The sequence below is a fragment of the Gopherus evgoodei genome, chromosome 7 (genome assembly GCF_007399415.2).
Source record: "Gopherus evgoodei ecotype Sinaloan lineage chromosome 7, rGopEvg1_v1.p, whole genome shotgun sequence".
NCBI classification, from domain to species: domain Eukaryota; kingdom Metazoa; phylum Chordata; order Testudines; family Testudinidae; genus Gopherus; species Gopherus evgoodei.
The window spans coordinates 100789008-100812738 of NC_044328.1; the positions used below are offsets into that span (position 1 = coordinate 100789008).

The 23731-nt window shown below is 52.1% G+C and overlaps 1 protein-coding gene across 4 annotated transcripts in view; it reads left to right on the forward strand.

The window, feature by feature from the left end:
• Positions 1-23731, forward strand: part of PC (pyruvate carboxylase) — a 239134-nt gene that overhangs the window by 102671 nt on the left and 112732 nt on the right. For all 4 annotated transcript variants that reach the window (XM_030568620.1, XM_030568617.1, XM_030568618.1 and 1 more), the window contains 6 exons: positions 3507-3642; positions 4134-4318; positions 5439-5604; positions 6081-6226; positions 7420-7537; positions 7776-7927. In XM_030568620.1, coding sequence (XP_030424480.1) covers positions 3507-3642; positions 4134-4318; positions 5439-5604; positions 6081-6226; positions 7420-7537; positions 7776-7927 — 903 coding nt within the window. The remainder of the gene's footprint in view (positions 1-3506; positions 3643-4133; positions 4319-5438; positions 5605-6080; positions 6227-7419; positions 7538-7775; positions 7928-23731) is intronic.

Below are 23731 nucleotides of genomic sequence, written 5' to 3' on the forward strand. Positions count from 1 at the left end.
GACTGTGGATCATGGTGGTTACAATACTACTGCCAGCTCCGGCGATATTTCAGAGACTGTTCGGCCACAAGGGACTACTGTGATCAGCTAGTCAGACTTCCTACCTAACAACCCATAGGCCGGCCCTGAATTAATTCCCATTTCATCTAGAGCGAAGTTTTTAGGAAAACATCACAAACTGATTTAAAAATGGCCAACGATGGAGAATCCACCACATCCCCTGGTAAATTGTTCTAATGGTTAATCCCCCTCACTGTATTAAAAAAAGGCACCTTATTAGTCCTTGTTCAAATTTGTCCAGCTTCAAATTCCAGCTGCTGGATCTTGTTAGATCTTTGCTAGATTGAAGAGCCCTCTGTTATCAAATATCTGTTTCTCCTGTAGGTACTTATAGACTGTGATCAAGCCAACCCGTAACCTTCTTGGTGTGGTTTCTTAAATCCTGGAGGCATGTGAGCCTGTCAGTTTTTCATTTCAAAACAATTTCTGTCCACTCAGTTTAGGGAGAAAAATTGAAAATGGAACCCCTGAAGGCTAGATAAAAAGAACTGGATATTTATTCTTTTAAAAACATCTCATGCTTTTTAAGCTGATCTCAAGATTTTGAGGGGCCTGACCAGGGTCGGCTCTAGCAATTTCGCTGCCCCAAGCACGGCGGCACGCTGCGGGGGGCGCTCTGCCGCTCGCCGGTCCCGTGGCTCCGGTGGACCTCCCGCAGGCTTCCCTGTGGGGGGTCCGGTGGTCCCGCAACTCCGGTGGATCTCCTGCAGGCTTGCCTGCGGATGCTCCATCGGAGCCGCGGGACCAGCTGACCCTCCGCAGGCACACCTGCGGGAGCTCCACCGGAGCTGCCTGCCGCCCTCCTGGCAACTGGCAGAGTGCCCCCCGTGGCAAGCTGCCCCAAGCACGCGCTTGGCGTGCTGTGGCCTGGAGCCGATCCTGGACCTGACTCATGATTAGGGCTCCACCAAATTCACAGTTCATTTTGGTCAATTTCACAGTCATAGGATTTTAAAAATAGCAAATTTCATGATTTCATCTATTTAAATCGAAAATTTCATGGTGTTGTAATTGAAGGGGTCCTGCCCCCGAAAGGAGTTGTGGGGGAGTTGCAAGGTTATTGTGTGTGTGTATGTGGGCAGGTGGGGTTGCAGTACTGCTACCCTTACTTCTGCGCTGGTGCTGGTGGTGGTGCTGCCTTTCAGAGCTGGGCAGCTGGAGATTGGCGGCTGCTGGCCGGGAGCCAAGCTCTGAAGGCAGCGCCGTTGCCAGCAGCAGCGCAGAAGGAAGGATGCCAGGTATGGCATTGCCACCCTTACTTCTGTTCTGCTGCCTGCAGAGCTGGGCCTTCAGTCAGCAGCCACCACTGTCCAGCCGCCCAGCTCTGAAGGCACCACAGAAATAAGGGTGGCAATACCGTGACCCCCCTAAAATAACCTTATGACTCCCTCCCTTGCAACTCCCTTTTGGGTCGAGACCTCCAGTTTGAGAAACGCTGGTCTCCCCCCTCGAAATCTGTATAGGGTAAAAGCACCCAAGAGACAAGATTTCACAGGGGAGACCAGATTTCACGGTCTGTGTTTTTCATGGCTGTGAATTTGGTAGGGTCCTACTCATGATTTTTGATTGTCTGGGTTTGCGGTGCTGGGACACCTGCTGGCTGTAAGCTCCGGGCATGATGCGGGGGCTCACACAGTCACTCCCTGTGCCTGGTAAAGTTTGCAGTGGGTGCAAAGCTCGGCAGCGGAGGGAAGAGCAATGGCGAAGGGGTCAGTTGCACAAAAGGAGCTCGGTCGCTGGGAACCTAGGCTCATTTGAACAAGGTGGGCTCGAATACAGCCTGAGGCAAGGGCGTTCCTCCAGGCACAGGGCTCCAGAGAGGACTCGGTTCTGTAAACCAAATGAGCATGAGCTCCTGCTGCAATGCAAGGGCTGAGATCTCACATGATCCTGGCGTGGCTCAGCAGCCGGGGGTCGAGCAGGAGAGGGAAGTAGCATCATCTCTGTATGCGTCATCTGTGACTGTGATACTGCGTCCAGCTCTGGGGTGTGCACTTCGAACCGCTGCAGTGAAAGAGGCACAGGAACAATCCAAGGGCAGGAAAACCTGCCTCCTGAGGAGAGGCTCATAACAATGCACAACTTTGCCCTACATGTTGCTGCAGAGAAGTGGGGATCACTTGGGTCACAGAGGGACAGCATCTAGCCAGTCTGTATAGCCAGTTCCCACACCCTGAGCCAGATGGAAGCCAGTGCCCCCTATTTCCCAGGCCCCACCCCCTCTGAGTCAGCCAGTTCTCTGAGCCTGGGGCTGTATCAGAGATGGAACCCCAGAGGGGAAAGACCCCATATTCCATTCCCCACCCTCCAGAGCCAGCCAGTCCCCTGCCATGAACCCAGGTTGGAGCTGGTGCCCTCTCAAGGGGAAAGGCCCCATATCCCATTCCCCTCCACTCCGTTCTCTCTCACACACCCAAGCCCTGACGATATTATCCAGACCAAGATGCCACTTTGCCTTTGCTGTGTTAGCAGCTCCTTTGTTCCGCTTGTCTCATTTCCAAGGACCTGACTGGGGGGAGAAGCCAGCCCGGAGCCTGACGACACCTGAAAGCTAATTTTGGGCCTGTGCGTCGGAGGCGCTATTGATTCTTGGCTGTAAAAATAAATCTGCTGCTAAACGCCTGGTGGTTTTTTTACCACTTCCCTGTTTAACCGCAAGGCGCGTGCTAGCTGCAGACAGGTTCCTCGGGCTGTGCACAAAGAGCCCTTTGCAGCTAGTCAAGTTGAGAATGAAAGGGCCTGGTGCATTGCTGCCCTCCATTTCCACCATGCTCCCTGGGTGCCACCCAGCCAGCTGCTTCTATTTCAGGCACTCCCTGCAACTGCTCCCACCTGCTGAGGGCTCTTGTGTGGCCCCTCCAACCCCACCATTCTCCCTCCTCTCCTACCAGGGGCCACTCTTCTCCCAGGGTTCCTGATCTCAGTGAGGGTCTGCGCAGCACCCAGCACAAGAGAGCCTTGATCTGTGGATTTGTGCCGCTGACGGGGTCCCGGAGTTGGTCGGGGTTGTGCAGCTCCTGGCACAGTGGAGGCCCTGATTTCGGTTGGATCCTGTAGGCATGGCTGGAACACACACAATGATCGAGATGAAATAGCAAGAGGGTTGCTCTGAATTCAGACCCATTCATCCTAGGGCAGAATTCACATCCATTCACCTCTAAGGCGCTAGTCCCAGTGAGATCTCCTCCTCGGCTGCAAATAGCCCGTTTGCCTCTGGTTAGGTCGGTGGGGATCTGGCTGCAGGAGGCCCCGGTTGGGCAGACGTCTGGCTGCAGGGAGCCCTTTCTCTGGTGTATTCATACCCAATTGCAGAAGCAGGAGGTTCTTCTCCCAGCCCTGCCCCTAGTGCCCCTGGTGTCCGGGAGCCTTTGCAGAGGGGTACCTGTTCTCTGCACGTGCTGCCCTTTGCATCACCCTGACCTGCCCCCCCGTGTGTGTCTCCTCAGATGCTGCAGCTGTGTTTCATGAGAGGGGGCCTCGGGTTCCTGGGCGCCAAGCGCCTCTCCCTGATTCATGGCGCCTTCCAGAGCACCCAGCGAGTGGAGTACAAGCCCATCAAGAAAGTCATGGTGGCCAACAGAGGTAAGAGATGCACCCTGCCCCCATTGCTGCAATCCCTCCCAGCAGTGGATCCCATCAACTCTTCTGTGGCCCTGCTGCTGTGCTAAGGCCCCATCCTGTCCCATGACCCGGACCCCCTCATTACAGGGGCAGAGGGTGTCCCCTCTCAGAGAACCAAGGCTGGAAGCAGGCCCCTTTCCATACTGATCCCAGCAGCCTTGGGTCAGGGAGCTGAGCCCCTCCTGCCCGACACTGAGGCTCCTTAAGGTGAGGTTGGTACGGTCCGCCAGGGCAGTGGGGGTGGGAGCAAACACGCCATTGAGATGCCCTGAATCAGCCTCCCTCTGGGAGTGATCAGCTCAGGCATCGTTGATGTGCCAGTCACACTTGAGGCAGCTCCCCACTGGCAGTGTGATTGGCTCAGACTCTCTGCAGACTCAGGCAGCCAGTTACACTCCTTTGCCTCCATGTACAAACCCCTGTGGGTCACACTTTGGTGTGTGTGTTTGCAGGGGAAATTGCCATCCGGGTGTTCCGAGCCTGCACCGAGCTGGGGATCCGGACGGTGGCCGTTTATTCCGAGCAGGACACGGGGCACATGCACAGACAGAAGGCGGATGAGGCTTATCTCATTGGGAAGGGATTGCCCCCAGTCCAGGCGTATTTGCACATTCCTGACATCATCAAAGTAGCCAAGGTATGAGAGGAACATGGGGGGGGAGGTTACAGTTAATAATTAATATTAAGTGTAATGAACAATCATATTAGGGCTGTCACATGATTAAAAAGTCATTGCAATTAATGGGGAGATGAAAAAAGGTCATGATTAATTGTAGTTTTAATCGCACAATTAAACAGTAATAGACTGTCAATTGAAATTTATTATAAATATGTTTGGATGTTTTTCTACATTTTCAAATATATTGATTTCAGTTACAACATAGAATACAAAGTGTACAGTGCTCAATTTATTTTTTTAGTTTGGATTACATATATTTGCACTGTAAAAAGATAAACAGAAGAAATAGATTTCAGTTCACCTCATACAAATACAGTAGTGCAATCTTGATGGTGCAAGTGCGACTGACAGATGTAGAATTTTCTTTACATAGATGTGTAATTATGATATAACACAATTGTTATATTGTTGTATGTTGATTAATTACTAATAATATAAACAATGTAAAACTTTAGAACTTACAAGTCCGCTCCGTCCTACTTCTGTTCAGCCAATCGCTAAGACAAATAGTTTGTTTAGTTTTATGAGACGTAATGCTGTGTGCTTCTTATTTACGATGTCACCTGAAAGCGAGAACAGGCATTCGCGTGGCACTGCTGTAATATAAAGTGAGCACTGTACACTTTGTATTCTGTGTTGTAATTGAAATCAATATATTTGAAAATATAGAAAATCATCCAGAAATATTGATAATAAATTTCAATTGGTGTTCTAGTGTGATTAAAACTGTGATTAATTGTGACTACTTTTTATGTAGTTAATTTGTTTTGCGTTAATCGCTTGAGTTAACTGCTGTTAATTGATAGCCCTAATTATGATTAATAATTACACATTAGATTGGATTGGGGGTTTGGCTGGGAGTTCTGTTCCTGACTCTGGGAAGGGAATGGGGTCTGGTAGGTTACAGCGCAAGGACTGGATGCCAGGACTCCTGGGTTCTGTTCCTGCCTCTGACATTCAACCGGCCCGTCTCCATGCCTCAGTTTCCCTAATCTGCTGGGCACGTGAAGGGCTGTGGGTTTTAAAGAGCCAACACACAATTTTTCTAATGCCTCTCTCCCTGTGTCTGTGTCCCTAGGAGAATGAAGTGGATGCTGTGCACCCTGGCTACGGCTTCCTATCTGAGCGCTCGGACTTCGCCCAGGCTTGCTGTGATGCTGGAGTACGCTTCATCGGCCCCAGCCCAGAGGTGGTACGCAAGATGGGTGACAAGGTGGAAGCCCGCGCTATCGCCATTTCTGCAGGTAGGGCGCGCTCTCCCTTTGCACCAGTGTGGTGCTAGAGGCTGCTGTGTTGTAGGGCATGGGGTGGGAGGAGCAGTCTGGACTGTATTTCCCTGCAGGCAGTGCTGACCCCTGAGTGGCACTAGGGGGCACTGTGTTGCTGGAGGTGCTGCATTTCACATGGCTCTGCCCATGACTCACTGTGTAGGCTGGGGCAAACCAATCTCATTAAGTTTATTACTGTTGTGCCTAGAGTCACCGACTGAGATCGGGACGCCGGTCGTGGTGGGCACTGTGTAGACCTCACCTGAAAGCAGGGCCCCTGTTGTACCAGGTAGTGTACAGCCATACAGCGAGAGGCAGTCCCTGCCCTGAAAAGCTCATGTTCCAATTAGACAAAGGGTGGAAGAGGAAACTGAGGCACTGAGTGGGGACGGGATTTGCTCAAGGTCAGTGGCAGAGCTGGGAATGACATGCCTGTATCTGCTCTCTCCTAGGGGTCCCTGTGGTGCCGGGCACTGACTCTCCAATATCATCTCTCAATGAGGCCCATGAGTTCTCCAACAAGTATGGCTTCCCTATCATCTTCAAAGCTGCGTATGGCGGAGGCGGACGGGGCATGAGGGTCGTGCGCAGCTATGAGGTACTATTGATTCCAGAGCAAAGACACACCTGCCCTTAATACCCTTCTGTCTTCCTGGCCTCAGCTTCTGGGGCTGAATGCATCGGTGGCATCTGCAGCTTCTGTTCCTGTGGCTGGTGCAAGTGCAGCTAATCTGATTGGCTGGTGCGTTGATGGTGCAAGAGCCTTCTCCTATGCATCTCATGTGAAACCTCCCAGCCACAGTGCTGGCTTCCTATGTCTCTGTGCTAAACCACTGGGCTCCAGAGCTGTCTCCCATGTATCATCTGCCATCACTGCACCCTCTTGCCAGAGGACAGCTACATCTCTTTAATTTCCCTTCCTAGAGGTCAGCTGGGTGGTGAAAACAGATGTGCTAACTTAGTGCAGTTTCAGGATAAACCCTTTATTGGGAATGGAAACTATATACAGAAATATGATAAAAACTTCCTGCTACGCTCAGGCTGCAGCCTATGCCAGCCCTGCGCTGGGTTGCTTTGTCTCTGCTCCCAGCCTGAAGTGAGCCCCAGGAAACCCTGAGGCTGCACGAAGAGTGTACAGGAAGTATGACATCTCTATGCCTGGAGGACTCACTCTATAGGCCAGTAGAGAGAGAGGTACCCTCATTTTACCCTTTGCTCCACAGTGGATGGTAGCAGGGACTGAAGTAGGGTGACCAGATGTCCCAATTTTATAGGGACAGTACTGATATTTGGGGCTTTTTCTTGTATAGGCTCCTGTTACCTCCCACCCCCTGTCCCAATTTTTCACACTTGCTGTCTGGTCGCCCTAGACTGAAGGGGCCTTCCGTTACCTTTATATTGGGAGCATGGGTGCTGGAGTGGGAGGCAGGATGCCTGGGTTCTATCCTTGGTTCTGATGTGGAGCTTGGGCAGGTCTCCTTTCTTTTTGGTACCTCTATTTCCCCTCCCACCTTGTGTCTTTTTAGACTCTGAGCTTTTTAGGGCAGGGACTGTCTCTGTGAAACACAAGGGACAATGAGAACCTCAATCTTATAATTTGCCAAAGATCACCAGTAAGTCAGTGGGAAAACTGGGAATAGAACCCAGACTCCTAGCCAGCAGCCCAGCCTACCAGACCACAGTCCTCTCCCAGAGCTGAGAATAGAATCCAGGAGTCCTGAGTGCTAGTCAAATGCTCTATTCACTAGGCCACACTGCTGACTCAATCTCTCACCTTTCTGCCCCCTACAGGAACTGGAGGAGAATTACACCCGGGCATTCTCAGAGGCGCTGGCTGCTTTTGGGAATGGGGCTCTCTTTGTGGAGAAGTTCATCGAGAAGCCAAGACACATTGAGGTCCAGATTCTGGGTGAGCCCTAATATCCCTTTGCCTGCCCAGCCCAACCCAGCCCAGGATGAACTGGCTGACTCAGCGGGTGCAGGGAATGGGACGCAGGGCCTTTCCCCTCTAGGGGGCGTTGGCTCTGATCCAGCCCCATGGCTGAGGAGCACTGGCTGGGTGTTGCCTGCCTGGAGGCGCTTCTACACGTGACCCAGGGTCCCCAGTCCCTGGAAGGGGATCAGCATTGACTTTCTTTTCTCTGCAGGGGACAAGTATGGGAATGTGGTGCACCTTTACGAGCGGGACTGCTCCATCCAGAGGCGGCACCAGAAGGTTGTGGAGATTGCCCCGGCGGCTCACCTCGACTGCCAGCTCCGTACCAAACTCACCAGTGATGCTGTCAGACTGGCCAAGCAGGTACGAGCCACCCTGGAGATCCTGGGGCTGGGAGAGTAGGGGATTGCAGGTTGGGACAGAGGGGTATTGGCAGAGCTGTGTGTGTGCAGAGTCCGGGGCTTTGGACTGGGACTAAGGGAAGGGTGATTGTGGCTTGATTGTTTATTAGGAGCCTTTGCAGTCCTAGAAGCTGCAAGTGGGCGACAGGGGATGATCAGTTTATGATTACCTGTTCTGTTCATTCCCTCTGGGGCACCTGGCATTGGCCTCTGTCAGAAGACAGGACACTGGGCTAGATGGACCTTTGGTCTGACCCAGTTTGGCTGTTCTTATGCTAACTTTCTGGTATCATCTGTTTCACCACTGACCCTTTTTGAAATACAAAATTGTTTCCTTTCCATCTCAAAACATTAGCTTTCTTCAGGAGGGCGTGTAATCCAGTGACTAGGACATTGGGCTGGGAGCCAACATTTCTGGGTTCAACTCTGGGAGGGGAGTGGGGCATGGGGGTTAGAGCAGAAGTGGATGGGCATCAGGGCTTTTCCCCTCTTTGTGCCTCAGTTTCCCCTCAAAGTCACTGTCAGAGCTGAGGATAGTCCTGATTCCCCACCCCCTTGCTCTGACCACTAGACCACACTCTCCTCCCAGAACCAGGGATAGAAGCTAGGAGTCCTGACGTCTAGGCCTTCCCTCTGCGTTAACCCACTAGACACACTCAGTCGGGAATAGAACCCAGGAGTCTGCAAAGCCACCTCGTTATCCACCTTCAGAGCCCTCCTCAAAACTCTCCTTTGCTGTGATGCCTACAAAAAACGTGACAGTGGTTAGGCTGTTCGTGTGCTGAGCCCGCTGCCCATCGCGCTGCCCAGGACTGTTTACTTGTATTTGCCCATCTGGTTCCATCCATCTCTTGTCTCTTGCCTTATCCTTAGGCTGGAAGCCCCTGGGGGACAGAAACTCTCTTTTTGTTCTTTGCATTTAGCACACTGGGGTCTTGGTTCATGACTAGGGCTGCTAGGCGCTACTGCAATTCAAATGGCAAATAACAAGAACCCTGACCCCCAGCTCAGTGCCCTTGTCCCTTAGTCTCGAACCGGCCTGTGCTGACAGCTTGCTGAATTCGGGGGCCCACGGTGTGGGGTGGGGCCCATCTGTCCATCTCTGTCACCCATATTCGGTAGCCGAGTCCTTTGCCGATGCACTGGAGATGGAGCAGCTGAATCCAATGGGCGTTAAAAATGATGGATCTTGATAGAGCCAGGGCCTGCTGGCATTCATTCCCAGGGCTCCTGATCTCGGTCGTGGGGACTTGATGGCTCAACTTGCCAGGCTGATTGCATCTTGCATGGCTACAGTGTGTGGCTGGGAATCCTCTTTATTATTAGGTGTATCACGGTAGCGTCTAGAGGACCTAACTAAGATCAGGACCCCATTGTGCCAGGCATTGCACACACCCCGACTGGGATAGGGGTCACCGTTGTGCTGAGTACTGCACAGACACTGGCTGATATTGGGGGGCCCCTACTGCCAGGCACTGAGCAGACACAAAGTGACAGCTCCTGCCCCAAAGAGCTCGCAGTCTAAATAGTAAAATAAGGAGGGGAAATTGAGGCAGTGAGCAGGGAGGGGACTAACCCAATGTCAAGGGTCTCCACATGCTACCATAATACATATAATAACACTACAGCTCTGATTTCCTCCTGCAGGAGGTGGTGGTGGAATGTGCAAAATTAAATCCACTGGCTCTGCTGTATGGGAACACACCTCTTGAATCCCTGTCCGCTGAGAACCCCACTGGGATGCTCCTAGGCTCTACAGTTTAGTAAAGCATCACTGCAGCTCTGAGTCAGACTAACTGCAGCGGGGAACTGGGGTAATGAAATCTGTCAGCTGCCCCCAGCAGAGCAGTGAGCTCTGTGTGTGCGCGCATGTGTGAGATGTTGCCCCCTGCTGGAGATAATGAGGCTGGTGTGAGCGTGTGTAGTTTGGATTTCCCTTTGTGTGCATGTACCAATGTATGTGTGTGTGTGCACATATGTGCACAGTTTGGACTTCCCAGTGGGTGTGTGCTAAATGTGAACCTTATCCAAGCATCAGGACTCCTGGGTTCTATTCCCAGCTGTAGGAGGGGAGTGAGGTCTCATGGGTTAGAGTAGAAGAAGCCAAGAGTCAGGACTCCAGGGTTCTCTCCTTAGCTCTGGGAGGGGAATGGAGTCTAGTAGTTAGAGCAATGGGGGGCAGGGAACCCGGACCCCCAGGTTTTATTCCTGGATCAGGAAGGGAAGTAGAGCCTGGGGGTTAAAGCAGGAGCCAGATTTCAGCAGCTGGATAGGGTGTGTTGAGGTTGAGGGTGCCTTGTGTCAAAGAGGAGACAGGAGCAGGTTGAGGCTTCATCTTCATGGTGGTGAATCATATTCAGATTTCTGCAAGGCTGGGGTCTTTGTCCCAACAAGCAGCATGAGATGGGGCAGGGGCATCTTGCAGATTCTATCCCGGCAGTCTTAATGGGTGGCATCCAGACTGCAGCAAGGGAAACTGGGAGTTAAGATCTGTCCCATCCAGAGCAGTGGGGTTGGAGTTAACACCCCTTTGGATGCCCAGAACCGCTTCCTCCTCAGGGTGTTCAGCTCAGGCTCCCTGCCGACTCAGGCAGGTGTCATCACAAAAGAGAGAAAAGATCAGGATGAAATTTTGAATCACATGTTTTCAGCACAAAATGTCCTTTTTGTCCAAAATGAACATTTTGTAAAGTCACAGATTCCAAGGCTAGCAGAGAACATTGTGATCATAGTCTGACCTGTAGAGAACAGAGGCCAGAGACCTTCCCTAAAAGAATTCCTAGAGCAGATCTTTTTTTTTGTGTGTGGAAAAACATCCAATCTTGATTAAAAAAATTGTCAGTGATGGAAAATCCACCCCAGCCCTTGATAAGTTTTCCAAATGAATAATGATGCTTAAAAATTGACACTTTATTCCAGTCTAAATTTGTCTAGCTTCAACTTCCAACCTTTGGGTTGTGTTAGACCTTCGGCTGTAGGCTGAGAAACCCATTATCTAATCTCTGTTCCCCATGGAAGTCCTTACAGGCTGGGGTCAAGTAATCTCTCAAGCGTCTCTTTGTTAGCTATATAGCTTGAGTTCTTTGAGTCTCTCACTGTGAGGTGTGTTCTCTAATCCTTTAATCATTCTCATGGCTCTTCTCTGAGCCCTCTCCAATTTATCGACATCCTTCTGGAGTTGTGAATACCCAAACTGAACCCAGGATTCCAGCAGACTTTGCACCAGTGCCAAATACGGAGGCAAAACAACCTTTCTAATCCTGCTTGCGATTGCCCTGCTTATGCATCCAAGGATCTCATTAACTCTTATGGCCACAGCGTTGCACTGGGAGCTCATGTTCAGCTGATTCTCCACCACAACCCCCAAATTTTTTGCGGAGTCACTGCTTCCCAGGATAGAGTCCCCCATCCTGTATGTATGGCCTACATTCTTTGTTCCTAGATGTATACGTTGACATTTAGCCATATTAAAACGCATGTTGTTTGCTTGTGCCTGGCGTGCCAAGTGATCCAGATCACTCTGTATCGGTGACCTGCCTTCTTTCTTATTTACCATTCCCCCCGATTTTTGTGTCATCTGCAAACTTGATCTGTGATGATTTTGTTTTCTCCCAGGTTATCAATAAAAATGGTAAATAGCTTAGGGCCAAGAACCGATCCCTGTGGGACTCCACTAGGAACACTCCTGTTTGATGACGGTTCCCTGTTTACAATTACGTTTTGAGGCCAATCAATTAGTCAGCTATGAATCCATTTGATGTGGGCCATGTTCGTGTGATATCTTCCTTGGTTTTTAATCACAATGTTGTACGGTACCAAGTTATATGCCTTACAGAAGTCTAAGGATATTACATCAGCATTCTTAAGGAAACTTGTAAATTTCCTCAGAAAAGGATGTCATTCTTTTGACAGCTCTGTCTTCGATAAACCCCTGGTGATTGACACCAGTTACAGCCCTGTCCTTCAATTCTTTATTAATCGAATCTCGTATCGTATCTGCTCCATTATCACGCCCGGGATCTATGTCAGACTGACAGGCCTATAATTACCTGGGTCATCCCATTTACCCTTTTTATATATTGGCACAACATTAGCTTTCTTCCAGCCTTCTGGAACTTTCCCACTGTTCCAAGACTTATTGAAAATCAACATTAATGGTCCAGTGAGCACCGGAGGCAGTTTCTATTGAAGTCTTCTGGCGTTTTGTCAAAAAGCTAGAAAGAGAAGGTGTTGAGGCCTGAAGCAGGACCCATGGCACTCGGCTCTGTACAAACCCTGAACAAAATCCAGACAAATCACTCTGGTGAACAGGAGATGCCAGGTGCTCATAGCAATGCAGGAGGACTGTCGAAGCAATCATGATCCCTTCTCCCACAGTTGCTCGAAAAATTTTGTATGGGACGGTTTTCCATTGGAAAATACGGTTTAGCTGAAATCAACCAGGTTTTGCAGCAAGCTGTCAGTTTCAGCGAAATCTTAGTGCTTGGGTTCAATTTTATCATTTTGATATTTCAGTGTATCTGGTTTATACTAACAACAACAACCCTCAGCTCTTCACTACAGCTTTTAATCCCATAATCGCAAAGCACTTTACAAAGGAGGCCAGTAGCATTATCTCCATTTTACAGATGGGTAAACTGAGGCACGGGGCGGGGACAAGACTTGCTCAAGGTCACTCAGCAGTCCCATGGCGGAGCTGGGCATAGAACCCATAAGTCCTGAGTCCCAAGCCAGTGCTTTAGCCACTAGGCAACACTGCCTGTTTTTTTGGACTTTGCTATTATATTAAAATATTTATTTAATTTTTGTTTTTAATTTAGGATTTAATTCTAATTTAGTGTTAATTTTTAAATTGTATTTTTACATATATTTTATATTATGTCATCTATTGATATATATTACATTTAATAATACCTAATATACACTATTTCGTATTCTGATATCATCTAAGAGCAAAAACAAAATGAAACGATAAACTGGAAATTAATTGATTTTGATGGCCTCAAGTCCAAATATTCCAGGATTTTCGTTCCGGGGAAAATTTTGAAAATTCACCTCAGAACGAACAAATAAATAAATTGCGGAATTCCCCATAAAATGGAAATTCTGGTTCTCGAAAAATTCCAGGCCACCTCTAGTGATGTGACACATGCTCAGCTTTGGTAGATACTGGCTGGGGGGAGGGGTGTGCAGAAAGTCTGGGAGTCAGGATTCCTGGGTTCTAGTCCCAGCTCTGAGAGGGGAGTGGGGTCTAGTGGTTAGAACAGCGGGGGCTGAGAGTCAGGACTCCTGGGTTCTAGTCCCAGCTCTGAGGGGGAGTGGGGTCTAGTGGTTAGAACAGCGGGGGCTGAGAGTCAGGACTCCTGGATACTAGACCCATCTCCAAGAGGGGAGTGGGCTCTAGTGGTTAGAACAGTGGGGGCTGAGAGTCAAAACTTCTGGGTTCTAGTCCCATCTCCGAGAGGGGAGTGGGCTCTAGTGGTTAGAACAGGGGGCTGGTTTTGTTCCCATCTCTGGGAGGCGAGGGGAAGGGAGGGGAGTCTAGTGGTTAGAGCAGGGCGGGCTGAGAGTCAGGACTCCTGGGTTCTAGTCCCAGCTCCGGGACGGGAGTGGAGTCTAGTGATTAGAACAGAGGGGCTGGTTTTATTCCCGTCTCTGGGAGGGGAGCTAATGATTAGAGTGGGGGTTGGGGCTCAGGAGACAGGACTCCTGGGTTCTACTACCCTTAGCTCTGCTTTGTTTTTTGGGAACGTGGGCTGTCAGAAGGAGCCCAGGGCTCCTGTGCTGGGAGAAGTGATTTGTGCTGATACAGGGGAGGGGAGCGTTGTGACAGCCAGCTCTGAGTGGTGACATTAGCAGCTGTTGTCTTAGCATGTCCCTTCCCCCTCTGCACTGGGGTCCCATTGTTCCTCTGTGAAGTGAGTAATTACCAGACTTCCTAACGAACTCCGTGCACCTCCCACTCGCTGACGGCGTGACAAGTTGGGGCAGCAGCTGTTGAAATAGACACCCCCAGTATGAAACATTCATGGACAGCCAGAACTCCTTCTATTCCTGGCTCTGGGAAGGCAGTGGGGTCTAGTAGTTAGAGTAGGGGGGGATGGGGCCAGGAGTCCTGGTTTCTATCCCAGATCTGGTGGGTGATGGAATCTCATGGCTAGAGAAAGGGTGGCTGGGAGTCAGGATTCCTGGCTTCTATCCCCATCTCTGGGAGAGGAGTAGGGTCTAATTGTCAGAGCAGGGGGGCTGGGAGTCAGGACTCCTGGGTCTTATTTCCCAAGTCTGGCAGGGGAGAGGGATCTCGTGGCTAATCAGAATGTCCCCTTCGGGATTTACAGTCCCGCCACATGACTTTGGAAGGCAGGCAGCCGTGAAATGCACTGAGGGAGCATAAGCATAAGCTTCCCTCCTGAAATTACCAGTGCCACCTCCATCTCTTATTATTAAAAGACAAAGCCAGCGGCAGAGCTGCTGCTGGGTTTAATTGTCTCCCCCTCCAGCCGCCCGCTCTTTTTTGGCATCTGGACCTGCACAAGACTCCTTGGCAACCTCGTGGCAACCAATCCGTGATCCGCTTTAAGCCACAAGTTTGGTGGGCTGGGAGTCTGGACTCATGGGGTCTATTCCCAGCTCAGGAGGTGAGGGGTGTGGGGTCTGGTGGTTAGAGCAATGGGGCTGGGAGTCAGGACTCATGGGGTCTATTCCCAGCTCAGGAGGTGAGGGGTGTGGGGTCTGGTGGTTAGAGCAATGGGGCTGGGAGTCAGGACTCGTGGGGTCTATTCCCAGCTCAGGAGGTGAGGGGCATGGGGTCTAGTGCTTAGAGCAGTGGGGCTGGGAGTCAGGACTCGTGGGATCTATTCCCAGCTCAGGAGGTAAGGGGCATGGGGTCTAGTAGTTAGAGCAATGGGGCTGGGAGTCAGGACTCCTGGGGTCTATTCCCAGCTCAGGAGGTAAGGGGCGTGGGGTCTACTAGTTAGAGCAGTGGGGCTGGGAGTCAGGACTCCTGGGGTCTATTCCCAGCTCAGGAGGTAAGGGGCGTGGGGTCTAGTAGTTAGAGCAATGGGGCTGGAAGTCAGGACTGCTGGAGTCTATTCCCAGCTCAGGCGGTGAGGGGCATGGGGTCTGGTGGCTCGAAGACACAAAAAAGCAGATTTTTCCCTGTTCTTCTGCATCTCATCAAGATCCCAAGTGTCATTTCCTGTTTGTGCTCTCCACTCTCCCATCTAATTGAAGTAGGCAGCAAATGCCCCTAGTGGGCCACTGGAGCTTCTGGGCCACTGGAGCTTCCAGGCCTCCCAACACATGCCCCTACTCCCTCCTTGGCATAGCTGTCTGGGTGCCTCCTGCCTCATGGGTGCAAATGCAGTTGCTCGGCAGGATGCCTGGCACTAGGGGGCAGTGTTCGCCCAGCAGATGCACGCAGTCTGTGGGTTCCATACATCTCTGCCTGTGAGTGATGCATCTGCGCAACACTGAAAGCCCTGCTGGGTTATTTTCCTTCAGGGACAATGAATCGCAAATGACAGGATAAAATAACAGGCCGGGAATCAGGACTTATGAGTTGATGCTCCTGCTCTGTAAATGAGCTCTTGGTTGTTATGGGCACAACAAACTAACGGAGCCACTTGGAACATGGTGGATCGAGGTTGCTAAGAGTAGTAAATGTGCCTGCCAATAATGGGCTCTGCACGGACTCTGAGGGGAATCAGGGGCTCTATTGTGCCAGGTGCTGCACAGACATGAATCAAGATCAGGGCCCCCCATTGTGCTGGGCACTGCACAGACCTGGATGGTGATCAGAGTGTAGCCAGTGGAGGCTACAAGGGCCTTCACTGTGCCCAGCACAGCTACAATCTCAGATGAGGCCTCTAAACCACACCAGACAGAGCACTGAGCAGCCCTTGGCCTGTGTGGCATCATTGCCCTGGGCACAGAGCACGCTTGGCGTAATCGGCTGAGAACTGCCTTTCCTGGCTGATGGGTTCGTCTTTGTGGCTTGATTAAAGTCTCCGAGGCAAATGGCTGCTCACCCTGATTTCCTTTTGCCTCTCTGACTCCTTCACGATCAGGCCTCTGAAAACAGGCTTCTATTTATTCCTCATCATGTTTCGCTTTTCAGCCAGTTCCTTCTACTTCAGCCTCATCCTTCCTTGCTAGTCAGCGAGAAGGATTTTAAGTGTCCTTCCCTGGCAGAGCCAGCCTTTTTCCTCTCTGCTCCCCCGGTCAATAGAGCAACTGGGTTTGCCTGTTCTGGCCAAGATTGGGATCCTCAAGGTGCCTGCTGCTGCACAGACCCTGACTGGGTGCAGGGCCTCCATTGCACCTGGCGCTGTGCAGACCCCACCCAGGAGTGGGGCCCCCTTGGGCTGAGCACTGCACAGATACACAGATATGGTCCCTGCCCCAAATTGCTTACAGGCTAATTTAACTAAGAAGGGGTGGGGAAATTGAGGCACAGAGAGGGGAAGGGATTTGGCCAAGGGCAATATAAAGTGGGAAATAGAACCCAGGAGTCCTGGGTGCTACATTCATTCAACCTGTCTAGATTGTGTCTCCATTGTGCCTGAGTCTGTGTATTCCTATGGCCCTTCTTTCGCAGAGAGGAGGCTTGGTCCTGTGGTTAGATTATTAACCTAGGATTTGGGAGATTGGTTCAGTTCCTGGCTCTGCCATGGACTCCCTGGCCCACTCACTTTGTCTAGGGCTCTGTAAAACCGGGATAATAGCACTTCTCTTCCTTCAGCCTCAGCCAGGGATCTGTGCGGCACCCGGCCCAAGGACGCCATGATCTGCATCGTGTCTGTGCAACACCCAGCATGATGGAGAGCCCCGATCTCAGGAGCACCTAATACAAAGCCGGGCCAGGAACAATGTCTAAATTGCTACATTTGCATCCAGAGGCAACCCAGCCCAACACTGAGGTGTCTCTGGCAGCATCTGCAGAGCAGCAGGTTCAGGGCCGGCTTTAGGAAGTGCGGGGCCCAATTCGAACATTTTCGGCGGGGCCCCGGCAGGGACGACTAAAAAAAAAAATGTAAAAAAAAGCCTTTTATTTCTTAGCAACCAGTTCCCTATAAAAAGTTCTGATTTAAGAGATGTGCCACAGCATGAATTTTTTGTACCCATAGGGTTACCATGCTTCCGTATTTTCCCGGATGGTGATTTAAGAACCAAAAAGCCTGACATGTCCAGGAAAATGCGGCTGTACGTTAACCCTGCCTAAAGTTCTTTTTTAAAAAGATGGGCCTGAACTAGAAATGAGCTCCGTTTCACATGTGCGGGTCCCCACCACTCCCTGGGGGTGTGCTAGGGTGACCAGATGTCCCGATTTTATAGGGACAGTCCCGATTTTTGGGTCTTTTTATTATATAGGCTCCTATTACCTCCCCACCCCGATTTTTCACACTTGGTGTCTGGTCACCCTAGGGTGTGCACATGTGTGGGTTCCAGCTGCTCCCTGACCCCCTCATTGAAGCAAGTGTGCAGGGTTACTGCCCTGGGAACTGCAGGGCACCAGTGGACATGGGGCCTGGCTAGAGGCAGGGCAGGGCAGGGGCTGGCTGGAGGTAGGGTCTGGCTGCAGGCAGGGCAAGGAGTGTGGGGCTGGCTGGAGACAAGGGGGTGTGGGGTGGGCTGACTGGCTTCAGGCAGGGCCGTAGGGGGGGTGCGCAGCAGGGGTTGGCAGGGCTGGAGACAGAGGAGTGCGGGACTGGCTGGCTTCAGGCAGGGGGATGCGGCAGGGGTTGGCTGGAGACAGGGCAGGACCACACAGGGGGTGCGGCAGGGGTTGGTTTGAGACAGGGCTGGGAGTGCAGCAGCAGGGGCTGGCTGCGGGCAGGGGGTGCAGGGCTGGCAGCAGGCAGCAGCAGGGCAGGGGGCAGGGCTGGTACGGGCAGGGGGTGCAGGGCTGGCTGTGGGCAGGGCAGGGGGTGTGGGGCTGGCTGGAGACAGGGCGGGGGTGCAGGGCTGGTTGCAGGCAGGACAGGGGGTGCGGGACTGGCTGTAGGCGGGGGCAGGCTGTGGGCAGGGCAGGGGGTGTGGGCCTGGTGTGGGCAGGGGTGCAGCAGGGGCTGGCTATGGGCAGAGGGTGCGAGTACAGGGGGTACAGCCCATTCTGTACGATAAGTGCTCCTTCCTCCTCCCTCCCCCACCAGGGTAGCAGCAGCAGCAGCTCGGAGCTCGGGGGCTATTTAAAGGGCTTGGGGTTCCCCTGCTTCTACTGCCCTGGTCCTTTAAATAGCCGCGGGAACCCTGGGGAAGCGGCAGGGCTCCAGCGGCTATTTAAAGGGCCGGGGCGGTAGAAGCAAGGGGAGCCTCGGACTTTTTAAATAGCCCCCAAAGCCCTGCAGCCCTACCCCAGGGCTCCAATAGTGGGGTTCTGGTGGCAATTTAAAGGGCCTGGGGCTCCAGCCCCTGCTGGGAGCCCCAGGCGCTTTAAATTGCCCCCTGGGGAAGCCAGACTGCCCTGGTACAGCACACAGGCTCTTGCCCGTACACCGTACCGGGGCTTGGTGTGGGGCCCTCTTAGGTGCAGGGCCCGATTCAGGGGAATTGGTGGAATTGGCCTAAAGCCGGCCCTGAGCAGGTTCAGTGGGGGATTCCTCTGGAAAGAGACATCAGAGGGAGCAGATGAGACACTAGCCACAGAGCGGGGCCATTGATCAATCTCCTTTACGTTCCCAGATCCCCTTCAAACCCCAGCTGCTTTCAGGTCTCCTTGGCTTCATTGCTCAGCCACTTCACCGCGCCCTCACTGTGGACTAGCACATCCACCATGCCCCATTAGGGTGCAGAGTTGGGTACTCTGTGCAAATAAGACAGTGCCCTGATTTGCATATTTGAATATACATCACCTCATTTGAATACATTCCTCCACCAGCCTTTCTACCTGAAATAATAGGGATGCTTGGGAGCAGGCTCCCTGAATCAGGAGGCTCCTGGGTCTGATCCACACGTATGCAGTGCAGGGATGGCTTTCCCACCAGCTGGGTATGCAGTCTCGGGTGCAAGGCCTTCTGGGAGTGCTGCTGCAAACTGCGGGGGATTGTGCATGGCCTCATGTGCCCCCCACCTAAGGCAGGAAAGGACCGACATCACAAAGGCCTAAATTTGTCTCTTGCAAATCCGGTATTGATGGGGTTGTGGAAGCTCCCAGAGGCCCTGACTGAGATCGGAGGCCCTATCGTGCCAGGTGCTGCACAGACTCTGACTGCAATCAGGGGTCCTGTCTTGGTGGGTGCCACACAGACCCTGAGTGTGATTGGGGGCCCCACTGGGCCGGGTGCCACACAGACACACCCTGAGTGAGAGTCCCTGTCCTACAGAGCTCACAGTGTAAAGAGAGCGTGACAGCAGAAACTGAGGTAAAGGGGCTCGGTAAAGTTCACCCTGTAAGTTTGGTGGCTCAGTTGGAAGGGAATCCAGGCTCCTAGCGGCCCTGCTGCTCTAACCACTAGCCCCCACTCCCCTCTCAGAAGTGGAGATAGGACTCAGGCATTCTGACTGCCAGCCTGGCAGCCTTATCTAATGTCTATTATGCATGTAGCTACCCTGTCTTTTCTCCAGCTGCTGATGCGCAGAAAGCTACAGCCTTGCTGATCCCGCTCTTAAACCCACTCAATCGCCTCGTCATGTGCTTTCATTTAATGATCAAAATGATATTTGATTAGGCTGCCTGTACTACATTTTTTCTTAAATAGATAATTAAGAGATTATTTCCTCTCAAGTTCGTAAGCAGGTAATTTAAGCTACAGGAAACACAGATGCATTTCCATGTGGAGCATCTCTTTATAGGAATCAACAGAGGACTGGGGTGTTGCTCATGTCTCGAGGTTGGGTGGAGAAGTCAAGCCCTGGTGCTAGTTTGAAACATAGGGAAGTAGGGTGGTGCTGATCTCCATTGTTAGAGCACTGGGCTAGGAGTCAGGACTTCTGGGTTCTATTCCCAGCTGTAGGTGGGGAGTGGAGTTTAGTGGTTAGAGAAGCAGAGGTGGGAGTCAGGACTCCTGGGTTCTAGTCACGCTCCTCTCCCAGAGCCAGGAATAGAACCCAGGAATCCTGATTCTCAGACTCTTTTTCTGTAACTACCAATCTCTGCTCCTCTCCCAAAACTGGGTATAGAACTCTGAAGTCCGGCGTCTCACCATAGACAAAAGGGGGATGGGAAAATAAAGGCACAGAGCAGGGAAGGGACTTTCCCAAAATCACGCAGTAGGTCAGTGGCAGAGCCAGGAGTAGATGCCAGCTCCTAGTCCAATGCCTGTGTCACTAGCCTAATGTCTTTCTTAGCCAGGAACTCCTGTGATGCATGGCCCATGTTCATGTGGGGCTCTCCCTTCCCCAGATGCTCCCTCTCTGATCTTCAGCCACAGCAGGGGTAGAAAAGCCTCCACAGTCTGAGGTGAGCCAGCGCCAGCAGGGAGCAGATGAAGGTGCTCTTTTTACACTGCATTTACATCACTGGAGGTGGGAGTGGGGTTTGGCAGCTCGGGCCAGTAAGAACAGATACCTCGGCACAGCCCCCGAGCATTGGCATGTGACCCCGGCACATCGGAAGATAACCGCACGGTGGGGAGAAGTGATTCCAGTATTCAAACCTGGAGGACGCAGGTTGTGAAGCGTGGTTGTAAACCAGACGTTGTCCGCACTTACTGTGTGGAAGAGCTAGTGTCCTCTCCCAGCCGTCTGCACTGGCACGGGGCGAGCTCCTCCCTCAAAATAAGCCCCACCTACTCAAGACAGCAGAGTGAGCTCGGATTCACAGCATTATAATAAATTTCTGGAGCCCTGATGAAGATAGAGGTCCCCTGTAAGCCAGGTACTGCACAGACCCTGACTGAGATTGCGGTTCCCATTATGCCAGCTGCTGCACAGTCTCAGTGAGAGACAGTCTCTGCCCCCAAGAGCTTACAGTCTAAATTAACAAAGCGTCGGCAGGTAAACTGAGGCACACAGAGGGGACTTGCAGTAAGTAAGTAGCAGAACTGGAAATAGAATCCAGGTGTCCTGCCCTCCTGCACTGCTCACTCTAGCCCACTAGACCCTGCTCCCTTCCCCTAGCTGAGAACAGAACCCAGGAGTCCAGCTTACCAGCCAGGCTGCCTCTTTAATATCATTGCTGTCCATGCCTCTTAAAATTCAGGAGCCGCCGAACAGTTAAAACATCTTTAATGAGCTCTATGCTTCATTATCCTCTTTACGGCTGTCTGGCGCCGGCTCCCCCCTGCCCTGTGAAGATTGCAATGCACAGTTAATCCATATTCTCTGGTCTGTGTTATTTAATTCCCAGCCTTGCACTCACCCCCGCTGGTTGCTCCGTTTAAGGATTTTCCCCATCCTCAGCTCCCCTTGAACTCCCAGCCGCCATAGCTTACGGGCTCCCTGTTTAATTAGCAGGCATGGGTTGGAGCAGAGATGCTCTCTGATGTCCTAGGAGAAGGTCCCGGTCCCTGTCAGTCTAGCCCAAGGTCACCCCCAGGGCTGTGACGAGGCCAGGCAGATTTTGTATCTGTAATTCATCGTCCGGGTCTTAAACAGGCCAGGGAATGGAAGAGAGAGAACCTGGGGGCCTGACGCCCAGCCTGACCTCCTGCTCTTACCACTAGACCCCTCTTGCCTCCCAGAGCTGGCAATAGAAGCCAGGCGTCCTGACTTTCACTCTGGCACGCTGGCCACTCCTCCGTTGTTTTCCAAGCACTTGCTACTGCAGCGCAGCATCTGTTCAGCGGGACGCAGCGATGCTACAGTTAATCATGTTCCTCGACATGTCCCCTGCTCACATGCATCGCCCGAGCTGCTGGTGCATCTGCGAGAGATGGGCAGACACAACAGCCACGGCTTCTGTCCTCGTGTCACCTAGATCTCACACACACACACACAGATTTAGTGAGGGTATTAGACTGGTGCTCAGGACTTCTAGATTTTTTCCCCTGCTCTGGGAAGGGAGTGGGGTCTAGTGGGTTAGAGTAGGGAGTAGGGACTGGGAGCCAGAACATCTGTGTTCTATTCCTGCAGCTTGGAGGAGAAGGGGAGTCTAGATGCTGGAGAAGGTGGGGCAGGACTGAGGGCTTTATGGATTCTGACCTCTGCTATGGGAGGGGAATCTAGGGATTAGAAAGAGGGCCTGGGAATCAGGACTCCTGGGTTCAGTCCTCAGCTCTGGGAGAAGGATCACCATGACATTTCATATTTAAATAGCTGAAATCATGAAATTTACGATTTAAAAAAATCCTATAACCATGAAATAGACCCAAATGGATTGTGAGTTTGGCAGGGCTCTATCCATGAGGGAGCAATCTGCGCTTGGCACCTGGCACCCTGCACCTCAGAAGTTATCACTGCTGCCCTTCAGTGGGATCACCTTTAAACCTATTGCTGTGGGGTGGGGTCTTGGTATTGCAGTGTGAGGATTACCCCACAGTCCCTCAGGGGTCAGAGGAGCTTATGCCAGACACCTGCAACCTGCTCTGCCTTGCTGCTGATCATAACCATGTGGAGGGCAGAGAAGTGGGACCTCCTTCCCAGCCATTGCTGGGGGAGGTGCCCTTGTCATGGGGCCTGTGTTCCATCCTCAGCTTTGTGAGGGAGAGGAGTAAGCGGAGTATGAACAGCTGCTGGCTTCAGGGCAGGGATGCTCTCATGTGTCTGGGCAGTGCCTGGCACAATGAGGCCCTGATCTTGGCCAGGATTTGTGCAGCGCCTGGCACAGTGGGAATCTCAGGTATTACCGAAAAACCGCTAAGAGGGCCCCAAAGAACTCAGTACCCCCTTCCCATGGCATAGATAGTGGCAGCCTCAGCCTGTCCCTCGCTCCGTTCCAGTGGCTGGGCTCCCCAGAGAATGGCGTGTTTATTTCTGATTGAAGTGAGGAGGGATGAAGACTCTGCAGCGGTGCTTATTGCCATGCTGAAATTACCCACTTATCCTAGGGCCCTTGGCTGAGAGCTCTGCTTCCATTATGGCTAGTTAATGTCTCTCCTGTAAGGAACCGTTCATCCAGAGAGGCAGGCCTGCTAACTTTGTCAGCGTTTCCGGAGAACCCTTTGGAACCTGAAGTGGAGAGGCAGGATAGCTGATCCCACTTCGGCTTAATGGCTGGAGCACTGCGCTGGCAGGGAAGAGACCTGAGGGCTAGGCCTGCCTCCCCCGAAGAGCTGATTCCCCTCCCAAGCTTTGTCTAATTAGACTGCAGGTTCTTTGGGCCAGGGAGCTCTTCTCGCTGGCCGGCCCCCATCCCACTCAGGGCCTCGGCTGGAACCCCCAGAGTAATGAACAGTGCGAAGCAGGGGGGTGATCGTCAGCACCTCTGGACACAGGCTGAGTGGTGGAGGCACAGCTGTGTATCTCCCTCCAAGGGGACCCAGGGTTGTGAGATTCCATGCAGTGGAAAGAGTCTCCTCCTGACCTCCTGGAGTGAGCGGGGCTCTCAGCATAGCATCTACCCCTTGAATGGCCTGCCAGCAGCTAGGCATGTGCCAGTCCTCCACACTTCCCCTGTTACATTTTACCCGGACCTCCCTGGATTTAACAGAGCGTACCTCTGCCTGCACGTCGCCTGCTGGGATGGAGGACGCAGCAGCTGGCAGAGAAAGCACTGCAGTTGCTGCAGTCACACTAAACGCCAGTGCTAAGGGGAAAGTGACACAGAGAGAGAAATTGTCTTTCCTTCCATCCCCCTCTGATTGCAAAGTAACATTAACCCCTGTCCCAGTCGCGCCACAGGGATTCCGAGCTCTCCTTGGCAGCAGCCGTGATTCTTTCATTAGCT